Source organism: Tetrao urogallus, assembly GCF_951394365.1.
Source record: "Tetrao urogallus genome assembly, chromosome: 2".
In the NCBI taxonomy this organism is placed as follows: Eukaryota; Metazoa; Chordata; class Aves; order Galliformes; family Phasianidae; genus Tetrao; species Tetrao urogallus.
In genome coordinates this window covers 107,947,154-107,967,128 of record NC_136814.1, presented here as the reverse complement: position 1 = coordinate 107,967,128, position 19,975 = coordinate 107,947,154, and the positions used below count along the sequence as shown (strand labels likewise).

General features: G+C 40.9%; 1 protein-coding gene across 2 annotated transcripts in view; it reads left to right on the top strand.

The window, feature by feature from the left end:
* Positions 1–19,975, top strand: part of SUPT3H (SPT3 homolog, SAGA and STAGA complex component) — a gene marked incomplete at both ends in the record, with an annotated part of 256,234 nt that overhangs the window by 199,107 nt on the left and 37,152 nt on the right. For both annotated transcript variants that reach the window (XM_079532801.1, XM_079532800.1), the window contains 2 exons: positions 278–385; positions 3,852–3,962. In XM_079532801.1, coding sequence (XP_079388927.1) covers positions 278–385; positions 3,852–3,962 — 219 coding nt within the window. The remainder of the gene's footprint in view (positions 1–277; positions 386–3,851; positions 3,963–19,975) is intronic.

Below are 19,975 nucleotides of genomic sequence, written 5' to 3'. Positions count from 1 at the left end.
CGAGCCGATTGCACAATTGGATTAAAAAGCAGGATTTCCTGGAAAACAAAACGTCACCTTAGTGCCAAGCCAAGCCCTCTTGGGTAGATAAATCACTCCATTTATTTACAGAAGTGGAAAAGAGGTTCCTTAGGCTAAAAAATCTCAGTAATTTTGTTTTCTACGGAGAAACACTAAGAGTAATTTGCCTCAGCCCACTCCTCCTATCTCTTCTTTGTTACAATTGCGTTCATGATGCATAAACCAGCGTATTTATTGGCTGTTTTTGCCTCTGCAGTTGGTGGACTTGGCCCTTTTGGTTAAACAAGACATGACTCCTAAGGCCGGTGACCCATTCAGTCATGCCATATCTGCCACCTTCATACAGTATCACAACTCTACTGAGGTACATGTTGCTTTCTCACATATTTATATGATAATAATGCAGGGGAATGTGAATAAATCTATTTTGTTACCATATTCCATATAGTATTACGTGTATTTGGTAGTTGCATTCTGTACAGGTATTGTTATTTAGTAGCTGCATTCTACATAGGTTTTATTGAAACATGGTATTAATATGGGCTTCTGCTGTGGAGTTCATTAACAGAGTTAGGGATGTAAGAAGAAAGGTGATATAGTCTTAGCTCCAAATTTTAAATTCTTAGCAGCATCTTTTTATTTAAATGTCACTTCTCTTTCCTTTAGTGGAAATTTCCTCTCTCTCTATTGAAGGCTCTCTCTGCTGCATACTGAGAGATTAACGTTCAGGTCCATATTTGTCAGCAGATACAAGTAGAATAGGTTCTGCAAGGCATGCATTGCTGTGAAGCAGGTGTGATGGTAAACACTAGAATTAGCCAACAGTGCTGTATCGCATCTCTTCTAACAGTAGATTAACAGATCTAACAGTAGAGCTGAGAAGGCCATAACCAGTTTGTGATTTGATTCCATAACTGCTGTTGGGCATCTTGTCTTCGTAGCCACATCTCTTAGGGCAGGCTGCAGGTGTGAAGACTGGCCTTGAGTCTCCTGAAAACACACCACCCCCTACGCCCACCCCACCAGCACCTGCAGGGCAGCAGCATCTTGGGAAGACACCATCGGGAGCGCTGGGGAATGGAGGGATTGGGCAGGACTCTTCCAAATCTAAACAGAGGAAAAGGAAAAAGGTACAGAAGCATGACAATATATATAGAGAGAGAGAGGATATAATTGTGTCATTTATAATTATTAATATAATACTAATTTACATTAATTTTAAATTGTGTTACTGCCGGCATTAGAGTAGGGGCCAAAATACAGTCTAACATTATTTCTGTCAGAACTAGGGTAAGTCTTCTCAGTAATGCCAACAGATGCTGCTTCTAAGAGGAGCTGCTCCTCTACAGCTGCAGCACCACCCAAAATAACACCCCCTTCACCGACATAAACAGCAAGAGTTGGTTTGGAGGGTCAAAGTGTAAGCAAAGTAGGCAAAGAGGTTGTTGTGACTGCCTTGCTCTCAGCAGCCTTAGGCATCTGCCTTCTTTGCCTGTAACAACTTTGCCTGACCTCCTTTATTTCTGTGCCAATTGGTTGCATTCAAGCTAAATATTTGTTTACTTTGCATAAAATACGGACGTCTCATGTTCAGTCCATGAAATGTAAATATTACAATTCCTGTCTTCTGTTGTAGATCCTGGATATTCGGTGTGAGAGAGGTCTATGTACCTTAAAACCACAAGGGAAATAGATTTGATTAAATAAACTGGTTCGGAAGAACGCTGTTATTCCCTTAAGGCTTTTTTTTTTGGGGGGGGGGGGGGGGGAAGAGGGAAGGGGTGGGGAAAGTGATGGCAGTACTCATTTTGCTGCAAAACAATATGGTGACATGATTTTTTCATCTCTGTTATTCTTCTACACAATCAGTACCCATTTTCACAGAATTTTACCAGTAACTTCCAGTCTGGATGTGGCTCTGGGCAGCCTGGTCTGGTGATTGGTGACCCTGCACATAGCGGGGGGTTGAAACGAGATGAGCATTGTGGTCCTTTTCAACCCAGGCCATTCTGTGATTCTATAATGACAGTTAGAAAAAGGTTTATTTTCTCCCTCTAATTTCATCAGGGCTGTGGATACTCCCAATAGGTCCAAATTTCAGTGAGTTGTAAAACCTTTCTGAAGACATTTAGATTGCTTTTTCCTCTTCCTTTTTAATACTGCAGTTGAATATCCATATTTTGTGCCTGCGGCCAATTACTATTATTGCTCCCAGGAACAGGAATTTAGCTGGAGATTGAATTTTTGATACCTCATATTTCACCAGTTTTGTGAGTTTATGTTCAGTTAATTCCTAGTGTTTGACTTAATGCCTTTTAAAATAATTATGTCCTAAAAGGTGCACAGTTTTAATGAAATGTTCCCACGAGTCACCCAACTTGATTAGGTGTGTGCTGGATACAAGTGAAGCATTGCAACAAACGAGTTAACTTGGTGAAGAATGTTATTCTCAGTCCATGAAGGCCGAGGCCAGCAGAAAATATTTGAGTTTCACATTCCCGTTATGAACATCAGTCAACAAGGGAAGAATCCACCACCATATCATCAGTTACTCTGTTTATATGTGCACAGGCTTCAGTAGACTTGGCACTCTTGAAATAAAATGTTGTGTAAAAAATGTCCTCCGTGTTTGAAAGCATTGATATGTAGTGCGAACATACAGGGGAAGCATGTATGAGTGTATGTTCAGCGTTCAATACAAGTTTTTGTCATTCACTAATAGTCATGAATTTATGACTGAGCAGCCATCACTCTGATAAACCTGGCAAGCAGTCATAGAATCACAGAATCACAAGGTTGGAAATGACCTCCAGGACCATCGAGTCCAACCGCCCTCCCATCACCACTGCTACCACCAGCACTAAACCAGACCTCACAGCTCCTCATCCAGCCGCCTCTTGAACACTGCCAGGGACGGCGACTCCACCACCTCCTGTGCAGCCATTCCATGCCTGACCACTGAGAGAAAAAGTTCTTCCTCATGTCCAACCTAAACCTCCTCTGGTACAACTTGTGACCATTTCCTCAGGTCCTGTTTGTTGCCTGGGAGAAGAGGCCAGACCCCTCCTCCTTGTAGCCTGCCTTTATGAAGTTGTAAATTGCAATGAGGTTCTCCCCTGAGCCTCCTCTTCTCCAGACTGAACAATCCCAATCCATTCCTTTGACCAGAAAGGAGAAAATAGTAGCTTTTTCCTTTAGAATTCAGGGGATGTTCAGTAAAATCAATGTACAGGTAGCAGCAAAGTCTTCTTCCTCCTCTTTAGGGTTTGTCCTCCAAAGAATTATTTGAAATTTGAAGATGTTCCATCTTTAGATACTTAATTTTTTTACGTCTCTCTCACACCATAATGCCACGTGTTTCATCTCCAAAATGTCAGCCTAATATCACTTATTGGCGATTTTGGTGTCAAATTGCTTTCCACTTGGGCTACTTCTTCAATATTTTCCCCACCCCTTGACATCATAATGAAAGCCTGAAATGTTTTAAAAATAGTTTCTGTGGTTATTGCAGCGTGACTTATATGACCCTTTCATTTCACTTAGAACATTTGCTGCTCTTTTCAATTGCAACATACAGCAGCACTAGGCGAAAGATTTAAGAGGACAAATATGGTGTTCTTTGGGTCTCTTAAGCAGAGTTCATGTAAAAGTCCTCTTTGATTTGTTAATAGCTTTTTTTCTCTAAAGTGCTGTGTGGCAGCAGTGATGTGTATCCTTAGGAAAAAAAAAAAATTGGTCGATCTTATAAAGGTTTATTTTCATACTTTATGCACTGTAGGTCTGTTGTGTGTTTTTGATTTAGTAACAATTTATGTGTTTTTCTGTTGCAGAGCGCTGCAGCCTGTGGTATGGAGGCTCAAAGCGATGCCATCCAGCCCAGCCACATCAGAGAGGCCATTCGGCGCTACGGCCACAAGATTGGCCCCCTATCCCCATTCACAGTACGTAATAACAGAGCTATAAAAAGTTATATTTATAATCTTAAAGAACTTTGATTTTCAAGTGGTCAAATGAAGAAGCTTTGGAATTGTTGAGAGCAATTTGTGGTGACTGTAATTTTCTTTATAAAAGTGGCATCGTTCTCCCGGGAAATAAAACTTTGTAATTTCTGTCTCTTTTTGGAAGGACAAAAAGGTTTTGTTTTGTTTTGTTTTGTTTTTCTTTTAAATATTATTTTCTTTCAATTACAAATTATGCTTTTTTTGTTGTTGTTGTTGTTAGTGCTTGAATTTTCTGTTTTTGCAAAGTTTAGGCTTACAGTTATTTTAAATTATATGTATTCCAAAATGGTGAGGAGCACTTTATATTCTAAAATTAGTTGTGTGTCCATTACTGCTCTTATTGGAAGCTGGACTCTCAAGTGACACATTTAGGGTTGGAGAAAGAAGAGATCGGTTTCTATAGATGACTTTGAACCTCAACTAAAATGCATTAGAACTGAGTTTGTGTGTGTAACTGATGGGTTATGGGGTTTTGCCATCATTTTTTTTTTTTTTCTGTGCAAATGGCAATTCCATTGTCCAGAGCAGCCAAAAAAAATCTTTCATTTAAATTTCTCAGCTGATAAAAATGTGTAAGTAGTCAGGCTATAATGTCATAACTAGGATTGTTTTCTGTGATCTGCTGTTCTATGTGACAAATATTCTGACTTACCTCAAAACATCTCAATCTAGAAAAGAATGAAAGTCAGAGAAATGGTCATAGGAAAAAAACAACCACCCAGAACACTAGATCTCAGCTCCTTAAATCAGGAAGAAACTGAACATTTTTGGAGAGATTTTACTAGAGGAAAATAATTCTGAATCCAAAGGAAATTTATTTACATGAAATCTATATGGAATAGCAGAAATATCAAGGAAACAGTGGTACTTGACCTCAGAAGCAAGGAACAAGACTGAAAAGCGTATGTGAAGTTATGGTTTCCCTAGTGTCAAAATGATGCTTGTGAACAGAATTAGGTGTTGGGGTTATTAATGTCAGCGGATGCGTATTTGTAATGAATTCTCTTTACATAATATTACCTCTCTCCTTTGCTCCTCACAAATTCCAAATTAGTATCACTTACAGTAGCATTTCTAGTCCAAAACAGAGAAGAGTTTAGTCTTATGAATTCCCCAAAGTTTCCAACTAGCCAAACAATTTAATTTGTTGACAGTACCTGCTATCAGCAGGGTTAATGAGATTTGTAAATTCTCACTAAACAAGCCAAGAAAGAGAGAAGGAATCTTGGATAATCTTGTAGAATATACAGAAGTTGTAGAAGTGTAATGCAGTTCCTTTTTTAAGTAAAAAACAATCATAAGGAGCATTGTGAAAGGTATTGTAATGTATGCATCTGGATCTGCCAGTCTGTCCATTTTTCACTGCTATCAATCATAGTTATACTAAAAGAAACTACTCCAAACTTCCCATAAGTTCCTTACAGAAGCAGAAGGCACAAACATAAACTGAATGTAGGCTGATGTTTCCTTCAGCTCTGCCTTTTTGTATTGCCAGGCTCTCACACTATTGATTTAAAAAATGATTTACCTCGCTATTGGGGGCAGAGGCATGGCAATATTGCTTTTGAACGGTCTGCTTTCTCCAGTTGCCACCACCTTCACAACAGTTTCTTTGTATGCCTGCATTACCTCCTACGTGGGATGACTGAACCAGGAGGAAAAGTGGCTTCTCTCAGTAATGCTTCTTGTGGCTTCTTGTGATGCTGAGCAACTGCAGGTTCAGTGCTTCTAAGAGCTGGAAATCTGTTGTCTGTCCTGTCCCACGTTCTCTTCTCTGGCATGCAAGTGAGAAGTTCATTGGGGCTAATACTCTTCCTTTTATCCACTGTGTTTTATCGGAGTCCAGTCGTTAAGTCACAGTGATTAGAGACTTCAAATCTCTAATTTGTTTTAAAAGGTGATTTTAATGGGCATGGCTTGAGGGATTCATTTCAGAAGTAGCATTCTGATTTGTAGAAGCAGCATATGATCCCAAATTTTCCCATAATTGGGAATATTCAGTAGGGACCAGTCAGAGACAATACTGAATATCTGAACCTTGGCAGTGTGCTTGATAACAGTGGACTGAAGCTCAGAATATACTCATGCAGATCAAGGTCTGCTTGTAGAAGAAGCTGAGCACTCAGTCATGAGAGCATTTCAACTTAGATTCCCAAAGGTAGCTGCATTGAAGTACACAGAAACAAATGCCTGAAGATGGGTTGCCACAACTGTAACTTGTAGACTCAGTTTACCTTTGTTGTTCTGTCTGAAGTCTTTTTTCCCACTGCTATCGTCTTTCCACTCAACAGTGATGGAGCTTGAGCTGGTTTTTGGCTTTTCTTCTCAGATTCTGACTTTTTCGATAAGCTCCTCATAGTGTGACATCTATGCGCTTTTGGGGGTACTTGTTTTGGATGCTTCAGACTTGATTTGGTTGCTTAAAGACAGATGTATTGCAATAACATTTCAGATTTGCATCTTTAGCCCAGAAAGATCTCCTTTGTGTTCCTTGTCATACCCACTAGGCAGCCGTGAACGCCTTATTTGAGACATCCCATAACATCTTAAATTGCACGAGGTACCTAAGCTTAGACAGCTGGATCCATCAGTCTGTTATTGTTTTGGGAGGGCAGGAAGTAAACATCAAGGACAAGTAGAGAAACAGAAACCGTAATATGGAAAGATTCCACCGTGGGAGCCAGGAAAGCTAGAATTTATCTCTGCAGTTGTCATGGATGACTTATGTGGTGTTAGGCATGATACTTAGGCTGGAATTCAGGCTACCAGTTGAACCTGCATACTTTCCAGACAGCTAACTAAAGCCTGTAAAGCCAACAGTCACTTGCAGCATCCTGAAAAATGAGTTATGACAGCTCTTAAACTGAGACCCCAAATCAGTGAAGCCTATGATGAAAATTTTGATCATCCTCTTTTTGACGCTTACATTCGTTGACAAAGATGGGGGTTAACCTAGTGAATGATTAAGAGAAGTACTGAATGTTCATCAAAGGCATATGTCATTAAATTCAGTAATATCAAGCTTTCATCTCTTCTACCTAAAGGTTTTTTACAGAATCACAGAACAGCCCGGGTTGGAAGGGACCTCAAGGATCATGAAGCTTCAACTCCCCACCAACCTCCACATTTCATAGCAGCCCAGGCTGCCCAGGGCCCCATACAACCTGGCCATGAACACCTCCAGGGATGGGGCATATGTATGTTTTGTAGAGAACTCAGGAGTAGGAAATGCAGCATACATGTGTATGTCATCTCTTCTGTTTCTCTTAAAACTATTGACCTTCCGTGTCAGATCAGAATTTATAACCCACAGGTGCCCCTACAGGGTCTGTTTTAAGTAAAGAAAAACAATTTTTCTGTGTATCTACTAAATATTCTGATGTCTTTTTATCATTTGCTTTAGCATTGCCATTACAGAAGCAAGAAAGTAAATGAATCTGTCTCACTACAGAAATAACAATTATTATGAGGTTTATATTCCATTAAGACCCTAAAATGCGTACACAGGACTGAATTTTTTTAAGAGACATAGTTCTTTGTACCAATAGAGTCTGAATCAGCAGTACATCTGGAGAAATGACTAAGAACCTGGGTCTGCAAAGTATCTCTTCACTGTAATACCTCTTCATATAGTATATATACCTCTTCATTCAAAATTATGAGAGGCTATAAAAATCAATGTTCTCTGTATGAAAAATCCCATTTGCATCCTAAAGCAGAGAAGAAAATTCTAACAGCCTTTCTATAAGATGTGGTTGCTAACAGCCTTTTGTTTGTCTCTCTGCTGTATAGTTTTGAATCTTGTTTTTTTCCATCACCTTTTTATTGTTTCTGAAAGTGGAGGAGCAAGCTGCTTTACTGTACTCTCCTGGTACATTTAAATCACCTTTCCACTGTTTTTAGCCAGTTTATACCTTTTCTTCCACTTCCTATAACGTGACCATGCCTAATGTCAGGGATGCATGGAGCCGTGCCACATTCTCAGGTTAAGTCCCAGGTGCTGAAGGAGAATAATCTCCACTAGGATTTCATAGTTCTTAGACTAAAGCTAATTTCTTGTACTGTCTGGTAACTCACAAGTAGCAACAGCCATGCATAACGGCAAAGACATTCTCCAGGTTCAACACCAGGCTCTAATATTGAGAAAAACTCCTGCCTTCCTTCTCCTCCGTCAGTTACAAGATGGGGAACTTTCTTTAAGACATGAGTAACATGGTCTTCAGTGATGCATTATTGATATTTGACCTGAGAACTTGCGGATGCACACCTAAAATTAAGTCTCTAAAAAGTGTTTAAACCACTCACCATGTAGTCTGTGTTGTATGGACCTTGATTCTGCTAGTCTGGATATACTTTACTTGACACAGTTCAGAAGAGAACTTCTAAAAGACTGTTCTACTCTTGTGTTTATCCTCCCACTTTACATCCTCCTTGTGGTGTGGGTTATTTGGCTTTTCCTTAGACAGTATCTCCTTTTTTCAGCCATCCAGTTGACAGCAGAACAGCCAGGTATGCTATATCAGAGGAGCAACAATCTTACACATGTAGATGTTAGTTCTAATTTCATCTGGAAGCAAAGCGATCTTTCATCAAGAAAGTTCCATGTAATGGGGATGGACTTCAGGATGGAGGCATTCAGAGTTAGGTTCACTTACGGGCAGGCTGCATTCCTCTCTGAATGCCATCAGTCATGGGATCTCATGGAAGCTTCATGTCAAAGGACAAAAATGAGTGCAACTCCATTCCTTCGGATATAGTTTTTCCCTCTGATACTGCAAAAAATACCTCAGATTCTGTCTAAAGTTATTTTGAAGCTTTTGCACGACCTAGAAAATGAACCTAACTTATGTCATACGATTCTTTGAATCTGAAGAAATGGCCATATTTGATTATAGAAAGATCTGGACCTGCTGTAAGAGTGCTGATACATCTCACCCATGTTTGATTAGACACAGATCATCAGAGCCCACCGTGATGAAAGCACTTCTTGTAGAAGTATTTTTAATACAGATTACAAGGGGCCGTGTTTTTTACCAAATGCTACAAAAATTAGGACACAATGGTCTTTAGAATTGCATGAAAACTGGAAGATCTCCTGATATGTCTGGATGAAAAAACAATGTTGTTGAAGTAGTGCCCCATGTGAAGAAGTCCTTGAAGGAGAGGTTAAATTTCTCTAATTTGAGTGAATATGTTTTGGTGGTGTATTTTCCCAACTCTTTCCCATTTTTTCAGATTCTCTAGTAAAAGGGCTTTTGTGACCCTTTGGCCAATGCAAAAAAACAATGAGTTGTGTCTAAGAATCCATTTGACTGGGAATCATAACAGCTTCACAGTACATCAGAAAGGAGGTATTCCTGTATATACCCTGTATACAGTGTCATTTTATACTTAGCATCCAATGGTTTACTTGATAGGAATTTGAGATTACACTTACTCTGTGAGGTTGGAGTCCCAGTGTGCTCTTCTTTTTGGTTTTCCAAAACCATCCAGGTGTGTTTCCTAAATGAGGTCCTCCAGGACTAGTGATTGTCTGACCCAGAACCAGTGATGTTAGCATCTGAAAATTGCTGTAAATCGTCCAGAGTGAAAAAAATAAGTCATAAAATCATAGAACAGCTTGGGTTGCAAAGGCCCACAGCGCTCATCCCGTCCCAACCCCCTGCTGTGTGCAGGGTCACCAACCAGCAGACCAGGCTGCCCAGAGCCACATCCAATATTTCAAGACTGTTAGGTAACAGTTGGTTTTGTTAGATGGATGTGTGAGGAATTGAGTATTTCCAAGTACTGTACCAATTATAGAGGTGAAGAGCACTAGTAGAGATAATAGTTGTTGTGGTACTTGGGTTTTATAACATTACTGTGACAAACACCTCAATCTGCCAAAATTTCTGCTGCTGTCATCCATGCAAAGTTTCGTTGGCTTTAACTGAGCTACGTTTGACATGCTGTGTTTGGTGATCTTCTTTGAAAGGCACCAAAATGAGTGGCAAGGACAGCAACAAAGCAAATTTTATTTGAATGCTGATCTCGGGATGCTGTTGAGTTCGAAAACCCCTGCCATATGGAATTCCTCAAAGTACATGTGGCACGTACTTCCATGCCAACTCCTTTGTCCCTGACTGACTCTGGTAATTAGAAAACCAAAGTAATTTATAGGATAATGGGTGTCCTCTAACTCTGTGCTTCTCTGTGTGTGAGAAGGAATGTGGGAGCTTACATCCAGTATGGGGATTCCAAGGATTCTGGGTTCTCCACCTGAAAGTTTAGGGTCTTGATTCTGATAGGACTGCTGCCACTTCATTTCCACTTCATTCCACTTTGAGAATGAGTTGACCCTAACTGACCTAGACTCAAAATGTTCCCAGGGGCTCCAAGCCTCTGATTTTTCATTCTGTTGTAGCTTGAGACGTACAAGCTAAAATCCTCCTACAACTGGGTTGTGATTCAAGTACTATATTTGGTTTCACTGAATCTTCTTCATTTTGAGGGGTTGAAGCTTAATGGAATTGGGAAGGTGACATTAGTTTTGCTTATCAACTATTTAGTTGATAACTTTCTTTCAGAAATAAAAAGAAAATCAGGTGAAGAACTTTTGTTTTTTGTAGAACACTTCAAAATACTAATGTTGTTTCCAAAGGGGAGAACACGACTGTCGCTATGAGTTTTATCACTCACTACTTCTACAAAACTCATCCACATATGTGGTATTGTATTTCCATTTTTGTTTAAAAGCCAAATTAGAATATTTGGGGGTTATTTTCTCAGGATGGTTATTACGTATTTGTCAGACACCAACAGGAATATTTTCTGACAACTTTTCTTCTCTTCACTGTTTAGTTATGATTGTCCTTGCTCTTCCATCTGAGCTGGTGATAGGTGTTCCTAATGATGCAGTTTTGGAGGAACAGTTGAGCTGTGTGGTTTATCCTTTAGCAGCATTTGATGGATGTTGGTTTGGACAAAAAGAGCACTTTTTGAAAGTTTTATAATCATATGGTAAATGAGAACTAACATTAAAGTAGTGAAAATGATCTGTTTGCATATATTTTGACCTTAATAGCTATGTCAAAATGACTAACGTAATTAGAGCAGTTAGGTTTTGTCTCCAAGTGCAAGCCACAGTGGAAAGCAGCAAGTGTACTGTATGTTATTCTGTGTTGTATCATGTCTGAGGTAGTCTAGACATATATTTTATCCATATATTGTCTTTTGACAGTACTGACTGGTGCTTACTGCAGCCTAATGTAAAGCATGGTCCAGACTTTCGTGGAGTATGACCATCCAACCACTTCTTTATCAACCTGTTAATCCAGCCTTCAGATCCATCTCTCTCCAATTCAGAGATAAGGATGTGGTGCAGGATCATGTCAAAGACCTTGCACAGGTGCAGGTAGATGATATCAGTTGCCCTTTCTTTGTCCACTGTTGCTCTCAGTCAGCCATAGAAAGTCACCAGACTGGTGAGGCACAATCTGCCCTTGCTGAAGCTGTGCTGGCTGACTCGGAGCACTGCTGCAGCCCAGGCTGCTTCAAAGTTTGCAGGTACTGTATTGATTTCCCAGCAGATCTCTGTGTATCTGTAATCCCCCATCAGAATGAGATCTTATGAGCACAGTGCCACTTGTACCTGAACAAGAAGGCCTCATTCACAGGCTCCTCTGATCAGTCAGCCATAGTAGACCCAACCACCAGATGTCTTAGTCCAGTCTCTGATTTTAACCCACAAGCTCTCAACTAGATTAGGGCTGTTTCTCAGAGGCAGCTCTTCTCAGTTTATCTACTTGTTACACAGAGGGCAAATCCCCCACCCCTCCTTCCTTTCCTATCCCTTCTAAAAAGCTTGTAGTCCTCAACCATACTATTCCAGTTGTGCTATTTGTTTCTGTGATACTGTAGTTTTCTAATTACATCTCAGCTTCCAAATCCTCTTGCTTTTGTGGCCACTAATTCATTGCAGGCTCAGTCTTACTTCTTTATTCAGTTGAAACTCTATGGGAAATCTGCCTACATAAGATTAGCAGACTTTTTACATTGAGAGATGGATTTATATTTATCTATAAAATTAATCACAGAATCATACAATGGCCTGGGTTGAAAAGGGCCACAACAGTCATCTAGTTTCAACCCCCCATTATGTGCTGGGTCACCAATCACCAGACCAGGCTGCCCAGAGCCACATCCAGCTTACTTGAATAGGGTTTATTTCTAATACTTGGAGTAACAAACAATACCTCATTAATCAAAAACAATCCGCGATCAAGATACCTGAAACCTTGATATGAGCAGTCGTTAATTTCTGACATGATTCACCTGGTGAATAATGCACGTTTGCAGTGGCACTTATGGCCTTGAGATGCATTCTGCTCAGAAGAAGGATCGCATCCTGTGCTCTGAAGGGAGAGGGAAAGCGGTCAGCTACAGCAGTGCTAATTGGGTGGGAAAGTGTTCCCCGAACGGAGCCTTTGTCCCCTCTGGTTTATGCCAGTTCTGAAATGAAGTGTTTTTGATGTTTGGCTAAAGAGAAACCGAGATTATTAATGTAAACTGTGATACTGCACAGACCTGCAGAAGACAGTGGCCATTATTCAGCGGCGTAAATGGAGCGTGTTGAATGAACAGAGGGTATAACCAACTTTTGTTTGGGTATTTACTTTTTTGGGGAAAATGCTCCTTCAGGCCCCAGGTAATTTCAGTATGAAATGACTTGCTAGTCTAAACCCTCTCTTGTTAAAAATGTCAGCCCCGTAAAATTGCATAAGCATCATGAAACAATGAGTGCTTACCAAGCTATGTTTATGACGCTGCTTTTGGCATTCCCAGCCTGAAGAGCATGGAATGCCAGGGAATGCTCTGGGCTGAAGACCTGCATGATTTGCCCTTCAAACAGCCCTGCTTCTACACCTATAGCATCCTAATTCAAAGCCAGCCTGCATGTGGCCCTGGGCAGCCTGGCCTGGTGGTTGGTAACCCTGCACATAGCAGGGGGGGGGGGTTTGAAACCAGATGAGCATTGTGGTCATTTTATGAATCTCTGATGAAATGTCAGTATGATATTTGTAGAAATAAGCGAATTAAACAGAGCTGAAAATTTGGGAAAACGCGTTACTTTTAGGTGTCCTGAACTTCAGAAAAACGTCAGCTTCACTTTTGGTCAAAGAATTACTCTTCTTGACTGAAAGGAATTCCTTCCTGCCTACTTCCACCCAGAACAGTAGTCAAAAAGGCTTTGGAATACAGTCTTTGGTAATGGTTTCAGTATACACAAAGTGGATATGTTACATCAAAGTTTTTCTAAAGCACTTGAGTGATACTCATTTTTGAATACAGTTTCTGAAAGAAATTAGGTGCACTGGAATCATATCAAACCAAACATCTGTGATATTTAGGGTACTGTAAATAATGTGCTGCCCCAGCTGATAATCAAAATCAATTGATACTGATTTTGAAGAAGTCAGAATTTCATTCTTCATCAGCTTTCCAGAATGAAATGTATGTATTGATGTCAGAAAGCATTTGAAAACTTTTCCTTCTGTTCTGTGTTTGTTTTCTGATATATAAAAAGTCAACTTGACACATTTTTCATTTCTCATTTGGAAAGCAAAAAAAAACCAAAAAAAAAACAAACCCCAAACCCAACATTTTATTTCATTAAGCAATTAGAATCTTGTGAAGTGTTTGTCTGTGCTTCAAGCGATTGTCTGCAGTTATTTGTTGTTCTGTAGTGTTAACCCCGTGTGTTTGAAAAATCGGAGTTATGATTCTATAAAGCAGCAGGAAGTCCAATCTCAGTGTGGAAATCTTGCCCCCTTCCCTCCCAGCCCCCACCCCAAGGTTCCTCCTTTCAGATTTATGAAAGAAAACATTTCTTTCTGTAAAAGGGTTTTGTGTGCCAGCATCTGGAAGTGTTTATTTCGGTGGCGTGTAATCTATCTGTGGATTTAGTTAGCACCAGACCCCCTTTTGTGTACTCCTGACTTAAAATTTTTATAAATGATCTTGTTGAATTTGTGCCAGCGTGCACATGGTTTGGCTGATTGCTGCATATATCCTTTACCTGCCAGTCACCTTTGATTTATATCCCTTCCCCTCTGCTTCTGCCTTCCAAAAATGGTGCCACTGGACTGTCCTCTAAATCATCTGACTGGATAAATTACTCCAAGATGAGATGGTACGTCTCGGGCCGACTCCTAGACAGAAGGCATTCCTATAATCCACCCTCGCCCACTGTGTGTAGGGCCATTCAAAAAAGAGAAGGGCCAGGGGAAATCGGGCTCCTTCTTCCCCTCCATCCCGAGCACTATTTCTTCCAGTGCCATTCAAAAATGCAGGACCGGGCGTTTGATTTATGGAGCTCTTTGTGCCGATTGAAGACACTCAAACAGTCCGAGAGCTTTTCCACGTGCTCTCCTGAATTGAACTTCTTTGTGATATGAGTTTAATCCCGAGAACACAATTCTCTCCCAGAAAGATTAAAATGTAAAAGAATCGCATTTCTGAGGATATTTTGAAGCATTTCACTTGGAAAGGGTTTCCTCAATATACTTGACAGGTCTGTCCGTGATAGAAATCCCTACTGGTTTCCTTAAGCTAAACAGCTAATGCTCCTTCAGAATAACAACAGTTCTGTAAGCTTTACTTAATGACATTACTAATTTGGAGAGTTTTATGAAGTTTCCTGGAGAAAAGCAGGTGGCTTGGCAGTAATTTAAAAGGTTCACAATTTGTGGTAGCGGTTTCAGGGGGTTTCATGTTTCTGAAGAGGGAGAGCAAGCTGCATATTGCTTAAGAGCGTCTGACACAATGATGTATAATTTTGGACTAAGTTTCCAGAAGTTCATTGGTCATTAAATGCGCTGCTTGACTTTATATTGCAGTTTCCCAGCTGTCTCTACTGGGGGTAATCTTAACGCTCAAGCAGAATTTATTAACGAAGGCATAAGCTGATGAAACAGTAACTTGCCCAGATGATTTTATTAAACAGAAACATCGATTCTTAGATAAGAGAAAAATGTCACTTAAGTAGATTCGAAGAGAACTGGCTCCTTTTCTGCGCAGCGCTGGGAAAGCGTTTACAAACGGTCTGGATAGCATTTGATATCCTGTGGGGACGTTTAGAATTCTTGGGTCGCACATCCATCAGTGTCTCAGTGCACAGCACAGTGCATGAATTGTTGGGAGCAGTGTGCAAGGCCTTCCAGTGGTGCAGATATGGGTCGGAGGAGGCAGGAGGCAATGGCATGGAACCATTGTGCTGTTCCCATCATCCCTGCCAGCCTGGGATGCTGTTAGCACAGCACAGAGCAGCTCGCAGTGTGAGTGATCGTAAAAAATACACAGATTTGACAAAATGTTTATTAGCTCTGTTAGGGAGAAGACAATAAGTGAGCTCTGAGGGGTCAGTTCACTTCATCTCTCTTACTTGCAAAGCAGCCCCTAATTTGTTAAGCCTTATATAATTATCTTTTCTTAGCAGTTTATCCGGGCTGATAGGCTGAAGAAACTAGGTTTGTTCAGCCTGGAGAAGAGAAGGCTGCAGGGTGACCTCATTGCAGCCTTCCAGCACCTAAAGGGAGCCTACAAACAGGAGGGGAGTCAGCTCTTGGAAAGGGGAGATAACAGCAGGACAAGGGGGAATGGTTTGAAGTTGAGGGAGGGCAGATGGAGGTTGGATGTCAGGGGGAAGTTGTGTGCTGTGAGAGTGGTGAGGTGCTGGAACAGCTGCCCAGAGAGGCTGTGATGCCCCGTCCATCCCTGGAGGTGTTGGAGGCCAGGTTGGATGGGGCCCTGGGCAGCCTGGGCTGCTGTGAAATGGGGAGGTTGGTGGCCCTGCATGGCACAGGGGGGTTGGAGCTTCGTGATCCTTGAGGTCCCTTCCAACCCAAGCCATTCTGTGATTCTATGATCCAGACTCAAAGCTGTGTGGAGGCTTTTTGCATCCAGCTGTACTGATGTGACAGGGTCCTGGGGTCAGAATATGCTATTTTGTCAAGGAAGTATATATTCTTTTATACCTCTTCAGAGGTATAAGAATACAAGTGAGAATCTGACTTCTGGTTCTTTTCTCATGGCAATCTGAAGTTATACAGCTACAGAGGCATGTGCTGGAAGGGAAAGGTGAGCAAATTTCATTCTACAGCGGATATTAAGAGAAAAAGAAGGTAACTGAATGAACCTTTCCAAAGCATTACTGAAAGAGAAGATACATAAACACACACACACCCCTTAAAAAATTCACATTAGTTTTGGTAATGGCAGTGACATATCCATACAGCATGTATGGTACAAACCTTAATGAACAGCAGTTTGATAATTAAAAAATCTTATTTTTTAATTTTTTTTTTCAAACTTGTCAATCCTTGGAATAGTCGCTGTGCTCCCTGCAGTTCCATATTTGTATGGGTCTGCTAGATTTTGAGCAATATTCTGCACTGACACCATCATACACTGCAAGAGAAGATGGTGCAGTTGTGTTCTGCACAGTTCTTTCTATTTCCCCTGGATAGTAAGCATTCGCTCATGCATGTTTTTCTTCCTGAGTGATTTAGAAGTGCTTTATGAGCTAAAATTACTTACAGTTGTCAGTTCACCTACAACAGGGACTGAAGCAGCTCAATGTGAAATGCAGCAGCTGTGGAAAAGTCTGCAGCAGTGCTGCACGGCGTTGTAGGACAGGATGTGAACTGTCTAGATGAAAGATTATGAGAACTCGAGAATCATGTAATACAACTGTTTGAGTTGGGATTATTGCATGGATTAATGTATGGTTTAGGAAAGTGACGCAGAACTTTTAATTTCTTGTGAACAGGATCTCCATTTTCGATGTTGTTTTTATCACTGACATTAGACAGACCTGTGCTGTTGCCCTGAGCTTGGAGAGAAGCTCTGTCCCCAGTCAGCTCCGGCATCACCGGTCTCTCCCTTTGCAATGAGGGAAAATACGTGGGATGAAGCAGTTATTCTGGAAGGAGACATAAAAAAAGAATCATAAAAAATAACCTGTGAGTATCAGGACTAGGTGGAAATATTTCTTCGCAGTTCCCATTACCTGCTGTTTTCATTTCCAGTTGCCTATTCTCTCTTATAAAGTCATAGAATCATAGAATGGTTTGGGTTGTAAGGGTCCCCAAGGATCATAAGGTTCCAAGCCCCCCTGCTGCAGGCAGGGCCATCAACCTCCACATTTAATACTAGATCAGGCTGCCCAGAGCCCCATCCAACCTGGCCTTGAACACCTCCAGGAATGGGGCATCCTTCATCATATAAACCTCAATTCAGCAAATAAGTCATCTGCATAACTTTTAACTGTGATAAAAAGTATGAGAAAAAAATGGAGGAGAATGCAGGTGGGAGGAAAGAACTCTCAGAGGTGCAGAGAGGCAAAGAAATAGATATGCGTGGTTTGTGCATGCAGTTACATCTAGATCTTCAAGGATTGAGGGAAGATGCTGTGTTGGATCAGTAATGCGTTGTCACAGAACTCAAGCCATTAAGTTAAGGGGAACTCTTGAAAGGAATAGAAGAATCTGGAAAAAGCATGAAAGGAATGTATGGATCTTGAAATAGAATAAAGCCAAGCAGGCAGCTGTCAAGTTTTTAGTACTGTGTAGTGCTGCACTTACAGATGTGACTAGTGCCCTCTTTAAGATGAACTCTCAGCCACTCTTTCTAATCCATCCCTTGTATCTTCTGGGCCACATTTTGTAGGATGGTTCTCTTGCTTCTAAACCAGCAGCTCCTTAGCGCTACTTATATCACCCACAATAATTCAGACCTTTCTCAATAAGTTCCTTAGATATGTAGTGTTACAAATACCACCCTTTTTTTCCATGTCACTTTGTTTTATAGGAGAGAGAACATAGGGATGGATTTTTTTCATTGGTGTTTTACTTCTCAGTGTCTCTGTTTTTGTATTAGTTAATATGCACATGGGTAAAAATTGTTCTTTTGTAAAGTTCAGAATCATAGAATCATAGGATTGCTCAGGTTGGAAAAGACCTTAAAGCTCATTAAGTCCAACCATGACCTAACCATCCCACCCCAACTCTACCAGCCCTCCGCTAAATCATGGCCCTGAGCACCACATCCAAACGGTTTGAAACACAGCCAGGGATGGGGACTCCACCACCTCCCTGGGCAGCCCATGGCAGTGCTTAGCAGCCCTTTCTGTACAGAAGTGTTTCCTGACATCCAACCTAAACTTCTCCTGGTGCAACATGAGGCCATTTCCCCTCGTCCTGTCACCTGAAGTTTAGGAACTATTAAAGCCCCGAGAGCATCCCTCAGCCAGGGTTCCTTCAGAGTGTTTGCTGGATGACTGCTGAACCCAGAGTGGTTAAAAAGCTGTGCTCTGAAATCCATAGCCCAGGGCTCTGGTAAGAACGTCATGCTTTTAACCTTGTATCATTTAAATGCCAGTATTGCTTGTAGTGGCTGAACCACTCAGAGCATAGACTTTTAAATGTGGCATGGTGCAGGCACAAAGGAAATGATCCCACAGTCGATGTTTGCAAAGAGTTATGCTGCCTGTACAAGAAGTAGGTAGGGGAGAGGCTGGCACCCAGCCTGGAGGTGATCTGATGTACAAACACAACATTTCAGGCTGGCACAGACTTTAAACATGGCGATGTGCTGACAGGATTGCCACTTTTGATGGTAAGGAATTGAGACAGCAGAAGAAAATAAAGCTCTCTGGAGATCTGCATGTGCTAGTTTTACTGCAGAAGGTGATAAAACTGCTGGAAGCAAGCTGTCTCCATGCAGAATTGTTGCAATACAAACAACCTGGAAGTGAGACATATTAATTTCACCGACTTAATTTTGTTGGTGGTGAAGGGTTTGGATTTGTTTGTTTTTTCTCTGCAGGGACAAATGGTTGCTCTTTGCCATCAAGAAGCCTGTTGTTCTAATTGGTGTTTAGATACAAGGCGTAAGTCTTGTGAGACCATCAAAAGATATAACTTACATTTAAAGTGTAGATTAGGCGCGTCAGAGGAAAAGCATAACCCTTATTCTGCATCTGTTAACAACAAAGTTTTAACTTTTAACAATGTCATCATTGCGCCTGGAGTTTAAGAAGAATAAAACATGGAAAAATATATGCTTGCTGCCACTTCAAACAGCTTGGGATTTAATTGTTTCCTAGAAAAGGTCCATCTTTATCCGTAATTTCCTAACTGAATAGTCAGGTGATGAAAAGAGATAAGTAGGTACAAGAGAGGAAAACTGGTTGGCTCAAGGAACTGATACAAAGCAATTAATTTCAGCTCTTCAGAACATGCTGAAAGCAGTTCACGTAATAAAGAAGTACTGATTTTGATGCACAGTTATATAAGTGGTTGGCAACCCTGCCTGCAGCAGGGTTTTGGAACTTGATGGTCCTTGAGGTCCCTTCCAGCCCAAGCCATTCTGTGATTCATGTTACCAAAAGCAGCTGGCAGTTCTGATTTCTGTGTTTGTTTTCCAGTTTACGTACCAGAAGCAAATTGTCATTTAACTTTAAAAAGGGATCACAATAATTACTAACGTTTTTCAATGTAAGAATATCAGTTAAGATACAGAACTGTATCAGCCTGTGCAGGCAGGATGTGGCTCTGGGCAGCCTGGTCTGGTGTTGGTGACCCTGCAGGGGGTTGAAACTAGATGAAGATTGTGGTCCTTTTCAACCCAGGCCATTCTATAATTTTGTGATTCTATGATGCTATGTTTGTTACAAATGATACAAATAGAGAAGACAAATGCCAAGATTTGATAAGATTAGAAAGGAGAAATAAGGGTAGGTGGTGTTTCTTGACTTATGAGAAAAAAGACATAATTACATAAATTATTCAATTAGTGTAAGAATTTTTCTATGGGAGTCATAGCACAGAAAAGTTTTAAGAATTACTGATGGTGGGTGATGAAGTTCCTCTGCCTTTTGCTTGTTCCTGTGAAAGGATGAGGCAGAAGATGTG